Source organism: Vicia villosa, linkage group LG3 (assembly GCF_029867415.1).
Source record: "Vicia villosa cultivar HV-30 ecotype Madison, WI linkage group LG3, Vvil1.0, whole genome shotgun sequence".
Taxonomy (NCBI): Eukaryota; Viridiplantae; Streptophyta; class Magnoliopsida; order Fabales; family Fabaceae; genus Vicia; species Vicia villosa.
The window spans coordinates 38,219,463-38,230,149 of record NC_081182.1 but is presented as its reverse complement, the minus strand read 5'-3'; the positions used below and the strand labels follow the sequence as shown (position 1 = coordinate 38,230,149).

Below are 10,687 nucleotides of genomic sequence, written 5' to 3'. Positions count from 1 at the left end.
ACCTTAGACAGCGCTTCTTAAAAAGCGCTGGTATAGGTTAACATTAGAAAGCGCTTTAAAAAGCGCTGGTATAGGACAATATTAGCCAGCGTTTTTTCATAAAGGGCTGTAGAAAGTCAAATAAATTTAAAAAAAAATAATTAAAAGCGCTGGTATAGTTATGTATAAGAAAGCGCTTTAGAGAAGCGTTGGCTTAGGTTCCAATTAGAAAGCGCTTTCAATAAAAGCGCTGGCTTAGTATAATTAAAATTGAAATTGATAAACATAATCTCACAAACGTAAAACCCTCCCAATCTAAAAACCCTATCGTTCTTCTTCTTCTCCCAAACCAAAAATCTATTGAATCCACGAACAAACTCTCTCAATCCACAAACAAACCTTCTGAATTCGAAGAACCCTAATTGAACCCCTTGTGAATCCCTTCTTCGCTTACGAAATTCCCTCTTCGCTCACGAAATTTCCTCTTTCGTCTCTCACGAAAATCTCACGAAATTCCCTTCAGCCACCGTAACAAATTCGCTTCTTCTGGGTGTATATCTTCTTCTGCCGCCGTAACACAATCGGTGGAAGCCTCCGACTACGTTCACAGCTGCTCCCTTAAATCCCTCAGTTTTCACAGCCGCTTGTACTCCCTCCCTTTACAGCCGCATAAACTCCTTCCGACTACGTTCATTTTATTCGGCTGCTCCGTTGACACGCCCTCTGCCAGATCCTCCCTCAGCCGTTCGTTTCTTCTCAACGTTTGGCCGTCGTTTCGGTAAGTCTCGACATCCTTTATATGCTATACATTCTTGCTGTAATTACCATAGGACAAACTTAAATTCTTAGATTATATTTTCTTCTAGTTTGAGAAGTTTCTTTCCTTTGAAGAGTAATGTTATCCTTTTTAGTTCAATTCTGTTTTATTCTTCTCTCTGCTTAAGTTTTACTACTCTGTACTTTAGTTTCCCTAACGATTACATATGATGATCTCTAATTTTGTGTATTAGTCTGTTTTTGAGTATTTATGCTTACTTTGTGCACTGGATTTAGTCTTTGCAATAGTAGTTAGAAAGTCAAAACTCACCCATGGCCTCCCAGCTGTATTTAGGTGTTAGAAATTCTGTTACAGTTAGGTTAGTATAGTGTTAGGAAGTCAGTAGTTTGGTTTTTTCTGTTTATGGCCGTTAGAGAAACAGTTAGGGGTTTGTATTCCTGTTTGACAGTTAGGTTAATTGTCAGTTGGAGGGTTAATGGCAACAATTAGAGTAAAGGTTAATTGACTAAGAGGTTTATGACAGTTAGTTTGTGGTTAAACTGGATTTCGGTTGGGATATGTTAACTGTCAGTGCAGTTAACAGTTAGAAATTGGTTAATTTGGGAGTTGGAGACTGAAGTAGAGATTCAATTGAAATTAGGCTAGTAGAATGAAATGAGGTTAGGGTATGATTGGAAGTTATATTATTGTGAAGCTGGTTCAATGGTCTTAGTGAGGTCAAAGAAATTGTTGTAACAGTTTCTTTGAAGGATTATAATTTTGATTGGGAATTGAAAATGAATTTCATTTTCATAAGTTTATCAATATTAATATAGTTGTAATGGTGAACGCGGGTAAGGCTCAAAGAGATTTAATACAGGAGCATTATCTTAAGAATTATACTTTTACTTGATTTGTAATATGTCTGTGTCTGTGGCCATCTCATGTTAAATACTACTACCTCCGTTCCTTTTTATAAGAGACAATTCATTTTTTAGATTCATTGAGTAATTAATGTATATAGTCTATAAACAGACCAAATACATTGGTTATTCAATGAATCTAAAAACTCACTTGTCTCTTATAAAAAGGAACGGAGGTAGTATTACATTTGCTTGCACTTATGATGCAATATATATGATTGTTGTATTTTCAAAATTGTCTATGAAAAATCAATGTTAGGAATCTAGAGCTCATATTGCTCTCAATAGAATTTTATCGGCCTAATTTTTTGTGAAAATATTGTAATATCTGTCTAATATATATCAAATTGCATAATGTCTGCTTTACTTTTAATACTACCAATTATCATGTATTGTTTCATTTTTCCTAGCTAATACCATTGTAAGCTAAGTTTGTAAGTTGATAGACATCTAAAAGCCGTGCAATTTCAGCGCAAACGGCTATATGCTACACCACTATAACATTTTTGGGATTCAACGTGATCTGAAATTAACAACATAAGACACTGCACTTTTTAATGGTTGAACTATTTTGGCCCTGACTCTAGTGAGTCAAGATGAGTGTGCTGGGTTAAATTGAAAGTTCTGTTTACTTCACCTACATAATTTTTTAGAGACTTGGATTCAAGGATAGTGAACACATTTCAATTCCTCACTTTTAATCTAAAATATTTATACCATAGTAATTTTAAGAGAATGTACCATTTGTTTTGAAAGAGATAGAAAAACAGATTCCTTAAAGTATTTTTTATTATGTATTGATATATTTTCATCTTTACTATAAATTGCAAAGTAGAATGTAGTGAATATACCTTCAAATATGATTTTATATAGTTGAAAAGTAGAATGTGGTGAATATATCTTCAAATATAAGTTTATGTAAATTTAGGAGATAATTTTCTAATCATGTTGTGAATTTTTTATCAAGTTTTTTTTCTCCATTCAATGATTCAAATCAACTTTTTGGACATAATTCGAATCATGTTGCTTTTTCTATCTTATGTTACTTGTTGTAAGTGTATGTTATAAAAAAAGTATGCACTAATATTTAGGTCAATTTTATTTAAATTTATATTTGTATCTCTCTATAACATGACATTTTCTGTTAGCAATATGGAAGGTTCAAATTTAATTGATTAGAGTACATCTATAAATGCCCTTAATCTATTTTTCTACCAATGATGCAAATATAAACCAATAATAGTGACACCATTAGAGGCCACTTAAAAGAAAAATATCTAGAATTAGTCACAAACTTTACCCTAAACATAAAAACATTCACACAAAAAACACACCCTATATGATTAGACCAGGTGTTTAATTTGAGCAACTATATAGGCTACAATAAGTGTATGGCCCATGTGAAAAGAAACTATATAGGACAAGTGAATTAAAAATTGAGATTTAATACTCTTTTTGTGGATGTATTAATCTCACAATTTATTTTGGTCCACTAATTATGTGAGTACTAATTATGCATGCATACAAATATGCACGTGTTTATAGAAATTGCATGTGTTTATGCACGTACTAATTAGTGTTTTTGTTTACCTTAATTAGTGATAATTCCATGGATAAAAAATGGATGAATGTCGATCGAAGGTCAAAAGAGTACGAGAATGGGGTATTGGAATTTGTTAAGTTTGCTGTTGAACACGTCAAAGACATCGGTCGAATGAAATGTCCTTGTTTGGGTTGTTATTATGGGGGTCGGGTTGACGCAGCTGGATTGAAACCGCATTTACTGACGCATGGGATTGATCGAAGTTATAAGTGTTGGATATATCATGGTGAGAAAATTAACGAGAATGTTGAACCGGGGAAGAAAAGTAACACGACGACCTATGCTCCAGACGACAATGACACGGATACATACGATTGTGATCGAGTCGAAGAGATTGCAGAAGCACTCGAAGAAGATCTTAAGGTCTGTCCCAAAATGTTTGAGAGGTTGGTAAGTGATGCAGAGAAACCGCTGTATAAAGGTTGCAGTAAATTCACAAGACTGTCTGCGGTATTAAAGTTGTACAACTTAAAAGCGGGCAATGGATGGTCGGATAAAAGTTTCACAGAGTTATTAGCCCTCATGAGAGATATGCTTCCGGAGGATAATGTTCTTCCTAATCGAACATTAAAAATGTTGTGCTCTATTGGCATGAGCTATGATAAGATACATGCTTGTCCAAACGATTGCATTTCGTTTCGAAACGAATATGCATCGTTAAATGAGTGCCCTAAATGCGGTTTATCTCGATATAAAAAAAATTGTCTCCAGCAAAAGTCTTATGCTATTTTCCTATAATTCCGAGATTTAGGCGCATGTTTCGTAGTGAAACCGATGCAAGACATTTGACTTGGCATGCAGATGAAAGAATTATTGATGGAAAGTATCGACATCCGGCAGATTCACCACAGTGGTCGAAAATTGATGATGATTATCGTGATTTTGGAGCAGACGCAAGAAACCTTCGATTGGCATTATCTACTGATGGAATGAACCCACATGGTCTTCAAATTATCTCACATACCACATGGCCTGTGATTCTTATGATTTATAACCTACCCCCATGGCTATGTATGAAGCGTAAGTACATGATGTTATCTATGTTAATTTCTGGGCCTAAACAACCAGGGAATGACATAGATGTATACTTGACACCTTTGATCGAAGATTTAAAGATTTTGTGGGATAACGGTGTGGAGGTTTATGATGGATATAGGAAAGAAAGTTTCAATTTGAGGGCGATGTTATTTGGCACAATTAATGATTTCCCAGCATACGGAAATCTATCAGGGTACAGCATTAAAGCTCAAAAAGCGTGTCCTGTTTGTGAAGATGAAACTGATACGACGCGATTGGACCTTTGTCAGAAGAATGTGTTTCTCGGTCATCGTAGATTCTTACATTCTAAACATCACTACCGTGGGTGGAGACAAGCATTCAATGGAAAGGCAGAACAACGTAGAGCTCCACCTATATTGACAGGTGATCAAATTTTTGAAAAGGTGAAAGATGTGAGTACTCAGTTTGGCAAGCCTTTTGCAAATAAGGTTGTCAGAGGTGGGTGGAAGAAGAGGTCGATTTTTTTTGAATTGCCATATTGGAAGTCTTTGTATGTGAGACATTTTCTCGATGTTATGCATATTGAAAAAAATGTATTCGAAAGTGTTATTGGTACGTTACTCAATATAAAAGGAAAGTCTAAGGATGGTGTTAATGCAAGGGAGGACATGTTAAATATGGGAATAAGAACTGAATTGAGACCAGTGAAGAAAGGAAAACGAACATATCTACCACCTGCTGCTTTTACTCTATCTAGAAAGGAGAAAAAAATATTGTGCAAGTTTCTAAGTGAAGTAAAAGTTCCAGAAGGATACTCTTCAGATATTAGAAGACTCGTGTCTATGAAAGACCTCAAGTTGAAGAGTTTAAAGACACATGATTGTCATGTTATAATGGAGCATTTTCTACCAATAGGTATACGTTCCATTTTGCCAGAAAAAGTAAGAAGCGCCATCACTAAATTGTGTTTTTTCTTTAGGTCAATCTGTAGTAAGGTGATCGATCCTGAGGTCTTACCAGCACTGCAAAAAGAAATAGTTATTACCTTGTGTGAGCTTGAGATGTACTTTCCTCCCTCTTTTTTTGACATAATGGTACATCTAGTTGTTCATCTTGTGAAAGAGACACAGTTGTGTGGACCAGCTTATATGAGATGGATGTACCCTGTTGAACGTTATATGAAAATATTAAAAGGCTACGTGAAAAACCGGAGTCGCCCAGAGGGTTGTATTGTTGAACGATACATTGTTGAATAAGCAGTTGAGTTTTGTACTGAATATTTGTCCAATGTTCAATCCGTTGGGCTCCCCAAAACTCAAATTTTTGAAAGAAAGGAAGGTAAAAAATTAATTGGAAATAAAATTGTGACAGTATCAAGGGTTGAACGGGAGCAAGTGCATTTGTATGTTCTGCACAATGACAGTGAGGTTGAGCCATATGTTGAAATGCACAAGGTTGTACTCCGAGGGCTAAATCAAAACATAAATGAAAATTGGATAGTACGAGAGCACAATCAAAGTTTTATACAATGGTTTAAGGATCATATTTATTCAAAGCGCTCTTCAGATCCCGCTTCAATAACAGAAAGGTTGAGATGTTTGGCATATGGTCCAAGTTTGCATGTGTTTTCTCACAGCGCATACACAATAAATGGATACACATTTTATACCAAAGAACAAGATGATAAAAGTACTATGCAAAATAGTGGTGTCACCGTGCTAGCTGAAGCAATGCACATATCAAGTATGAAGGACTTAAACCCCAAATATGCAAATCTGTCATATTTTGGGGTTATTGAGCACATTTGGGTGTTTGATTACGAGAAGTTTAAGATTCCTATCTTTGGTTGCAAGTGGGTAAATAGTAGTGGCATACGAATGGATAAGTCAGGATTTCTGCAAGTTGATCTTAATAGGGTGGGGTACAAAGACGAGCCTTTTATTCTAGCATCTCAAGCTAAACAAGTGTTTTATGTCACTGACCCGATGAGTACGAAATGGTCTATATTGCTTTTATCTAACAAAGTGGTTGATGATACCGGTGTAGATCAAGGTGATATTGATGATGAGAATCAGTCAAGTGTTAGACAGAATGATCAAGATGAGAATAGTATAACGGATGAGTCATATATCAGAAAGGATCATGATGAGGGAATTTGGATCAATTCTGACGTCCGCATTGCTAAGAAACAAGTAATTCGTATTTCAACCAAGAAAAGAAAGAGATGTTAGTGAAAGAAGTAATATCATAAAATATTATATATTATGTCATTGTCAATAAATTTATGTGCGTATTTGGTTCGTGTGAGTGATATTTAGTACCTATTTTTTGTTTTATTTTCATTGTTCATCGTGTTATCCTGTGATTACTATATGATAATATTTGATAATGTAACTATGTGAGTGTTACTAGTATGTCTGAATGTGTTAATCAATAAATTATTGTGTATAGTGTAATCTTATGATGTAATAAGTTTATGTTTTATATTGATACAAGAATTTTATGAGTGTCATTGATTATGTTTTTCTTATTATAGGTTAATTAGATGGCTAGTAACGAGGATCAACGACATGATGATGATATTGATGATGGAGATCATGAGGACATTGTTGATCAGGAAGCGGAAATTAGAAGAGGAATAACACTTATGAAGAAAGTCATTCAGAAAAGAGACCAATGCATACTATTAGATGCGCATTGGAGCGAAAGTGGCCTACTAATTGAGCCTAACGGTTCAAAGATTACAAGTTTTATTGGTGCACTCGTAAGGAATGCAAGTCCAATTACTTGTGATGAATGGAGAGATAGAAATTTGAAAGAAGCTAAAGACAAACTTTGGATGGAGATACAGGTACCATATGTGATGTTATTTGTTTTTAATGACGATTACATCTTTAAATTACTTGTACTAACACACTGTGTATGTTTTTCGTAGAGGAGTTTCAACAACATGGAGGATAATAGAAGAAAACTTTGTCTCAAGTTGGCCGGAAGACTACTAAGAGGGTTTAGGACTTTTTTAACTAGGAGATATCTTAGGGATGCGAATAAAAATTTTGTTGATGCAGAGTATCTAAAAAGATATAAAAGTTTGATTTCACCTGAAGAATGGGTAACGTTTAAAGAAAAACGAAAAAACCCAAAATTTCGGAGTAGAAGTGAAACAAATCGGCAAAGAGCATCAGGTCCCCCATATCCATACAGAAAAGGGCATATGGGATATGGACGCTTGGAACAGTCTATTGTAAGTATCTATAAATTTCAATGTTATACCTGTTCATCGTGAGTTATATTTGATCATATTATTTGGCTTAATGTGTAGTTAACAAGGGAGAGTAGTTCTGAAACATCTGTTCCACCACATGTTTTGTGGAAGGAAGCCCGCGTGGGAAAGGATGGAGTTGTCAAAGAAGATGTTCAAAAAGTTTTTGAAAAATGCGTAAGTATAGCATTATTTCTTTAATTAAATCAAAAGTTTAGTAAAATATTAATAAGACAAATTTTGAATATTCATATGAATTTCAGGAGACTCTATCTCAGTCTATATCTCCAGATGAAGGCAATGATTGCAGGAGCATACTTAGCCGCGCATTAAATGTTCCTGAATATTCTGGTCGGGTGAGGGGTAAGGGATTTGGAATCACTCCAACATCCTTGAAGATGAAAAAACAGAAGGCTCCTAGTAATAGAGAACTGCAGGAAACCTTGTATGCACTACAAGCTGAAGTCCGCGAATTGAAAAGGGAAAAAGAATTAAGAGAGCAAGCTTCATGTTGTAATGCTACTAGTGACAAAGGTAGTATCGGTTGTAATTTTCGAACCGAATCTTCCAGAGGTAATTATATATATTATTATGAAATTAAAGTAGCTTAATTTATTTAATTGAAATATATACACAATAACAATTTGAAATTTATTATTGGTTTTAGGGCATTTCACCTTGCCAACTCTACATATCGTCACCAACTTATCGGATGGTTGGCAAGGGAAAAGTGCATTATACTTTGGGAGAATTACTTCACACTAGACCGCTCCCTACTGGCTGTTTAAAAGTATCAGTTGACATTGCTGTAGAGAAGGATGCGTTATTACCGCATCCTGACGATGTTTCGGATGCCACATTGGTGGGAGATGCAATAGGTTCGTTTGTTGCATGGCCGTCAAGCCTTATTAGTGTAGATGATGAGGTATGCTTAAAACCATATATATATATATATATATATATATATATATATATATATATATATATATATATATATATATATATATATATGAATCTTTGAGTATCTATTGTTTTAACGCGCATTTTACGCACATTTGTTTTTACATGGTTATGTTAATAAGACTCCAACAAAATCCAAAGCAAAAGACAAGGAGCCTCCGCGGAAAATCGAGTCAGTTGCATCAATAAAACAGGTACATCACAATTATATGATATTTATGCATGAAAAATGTTAATTCGTGATCTTATATTTCACCTAACTAATTATATGATCTTTAATTAGATGCATGCTAAAGAGATTGAAGATGTCAGTAAGGGTAAGAAGCCTGAAAAGGTTGTTGCTAAGACCGCGGCTAAGAAAAAACCTAATCCCAGTAAGTTTAGGTCGTGCCTTTTAACTTCTTTAGAACTCTCTGATATTCCGCAAGGAAACACCCGTCTTGTACCTATGGAGGAAGATGTATTTGGTATTGAGCATCAAGAAACAATTGGTATGGAGGATTTTGAACAAATTTTTGAACATACGCAATTAGGCCTCGGTGTTATTGATACATACATAAGGTATATCCGATCTAATTTGTTTAATTAAATGAACAACTCATTTACTCATTTCAAATGTTAATGAGGTCTTTTATTTAAGGTTTTTGTATGAAAAATTGATGCACCCGACTGGATTGAGATTGAGGCAAAGATTCGCTTTTTTAGCTCCCTTCATTACCAACTTAGGGTTAATCATATCTAAACCGGATGAAGTCATGGCGTATGTACTCAACCGTTTTATGGCCAGCATAAATTCAGAAAAGTTGTTCTTTTTACCGTTTAATACCGGCAACGGGTTAGACTTTAATTCTAAATTCATCTATTATAATAATTTTTCATATTTTTACATTGTGTAGAAAGTTTTCATCTCACATTTGTTTTGCCTTACAGTGGGCATTGGTTGTTGGTCGCGATTAATCCTATCAGTGAAGTTGTATATTTTCTGGATTCCTTACACAATCCAGTTAGTACATACGAAGCTATGAAGAATTTGGTTGATACGTAAGTGAGATTGTTCTAAATATTCGTGTGTATAATTATTTATTTATGGGAATTGTTTTAAATTATGCGTTTATGTTTTATTAGCGTTATACAAGTTTTTCGAGCACAAAGAGGAAGTCAAGTACCAAAGAGTAAAGCCAACAACATCACATGGATTCAAGTGGAGGTATATTAATTATGTTTCACAATTTTGATTATATAAATAGTGATGATATATACGTGATAAAACTTAGGCCTTATCCATATTTTCTTTCCATGTGTAGTGTCCTGGGCAGCGTAATGAAGTAGATTGCGGTTTTTACATGTTGCAGTTTATGAAAGAAATTCTTCTTTCGAATCAAATAGAGATTCCGTCCAAGGTATGGATTTCTAACTTAAGAGTTATTTTAATATTTAACACATATTTCTCATATAATTAAATAGTTTTAACTTAAACATACCATGTTATATTATTTTGTAGTATTTTGACGACTTCAAGTGTGCTACTTACTCAAAATCTAAGTTGGATGAACTTAAGGAGGAATGGTGTCAATTCATGATTGAGTTGAAAGTTGTATAGGTATACTGAAATTTTACTATAATTAATGAGAATTTTGAGTATAGCCAAGTGCATGTTGCAATATTTGATTTATCTACATAGATTATTAAGTGATATGTAGGCCGTTTGAAATACATTCCTGGAAAATGTAGAATGGTTTTATATACACTAATGTAGAATGTTTTTCACCTTTATATTATTTTGTTTTTGGTTTTCTGTTATTCTGTTTTGTGATTATAATGGTTAATTTGATGCAATTGCAGGATATTGAAGGGTAAAAAGGTTAGCTGGCAAGAAGAAAAAGTAGATATTTAGCATCCTTTTGACTTGTGTAAAAAATAACAATGTTTTGGATAATGCAATTGTTTTCATTGAATTGGATGTAATTTTGTTGTTGTTTATTAATATATTCTTAGCATATAAAAAATTCAAAGTTTATTCGTATATATATATATATATATATATATATATATATATATATATATATATATATATATATATATATATATATATATATATATATATTCTTAGCATCTTAGCTCTAAAAAATAGAGTTTCTTTTTGTTGTTTATAGGTGAAATTTGTAATGGTATATTGTACAGGTGCAAAATGTGGTGAAAACCTG

At 33.8% G+C, this 10,687-nt stretch overlaps 1 protein-coding gene across 4 annotated transcripts; it reads left to right on the top strand.

Annotated features, from left to right (window-relative positions):
• Positions 1 to 268: 268 nt before the first annotated feature.
• Positions 269 to 10,506, top strand: LOC131661047 (uncharacterized). 4 transcript variants are annotated; one of them, XM_058930449.1, is made up of 10 exons: positions 7,972 to 8,096; positions 8,191 to 8,448; positions 8,606 to 8,677; positions 8,767 to 9,044; positions 9,124 to 9,318; positions 9,414 to 9,524; positions 9,609 to 9,690; positions 9,800 to 9,883; positions 9,985 to 10,083; positions 10,326 to 10,506. In XM_058930449.1, exons 1-9 carry the CDS (start codon positions 8,040 to 8,042, stop codon positions 10,081 to 10,083), a joined length of 1,236 nt encoding a protein of 411 aa, XP_058786432.1. In that variant the 5' UTR covers positions 7,972 to 8,039; the 3' UTR covers positions 10,326 to 10,506. The 4 variants fall into 4 exon arrangements, with proteins under 4 accessions (XP_058786433.1, XP_058786435.1, XP_058786432.1 ...); XM_058930448.1 differs by having other exon boundaries at positions 7,976 to 8,096; positions 9,788 to 9,883; XM_058930452.1 differs by lacking the exons at positions 9,800 to 9,883; positions 9,985 to 10,083 and having other exon boundaries at positions 7,961 to 8,096.
• The last annotated feature ends 181 nt before the right edge of the window (positions 10,507 to 10,687 follow it).

Bases quoted from the DNA above. Each gene is read 5' to 3' on its own strand.
- LOC131661047 (XM_058930448.1), top strand. From the start codon at position 8,040: ATGCTACTAGTGACAAAGGTAGTATCGGTTGTAATTTTCGAACCGAAT. The intron at 8,097-8,190 runs GTAATTATATAT...TATTGGTTTTAG, and splicing joins TCGAACCGAATCTTCCAGAG to GGCATTTCACCTTGCCAACT. The intron at 8,449-8,605 runs GTATGCTTAAAA...TATGTTAATAAG, and splicing joins TTATTAGTGTAGATGATGAG to ACTCCAACAAAATCCAAAGC.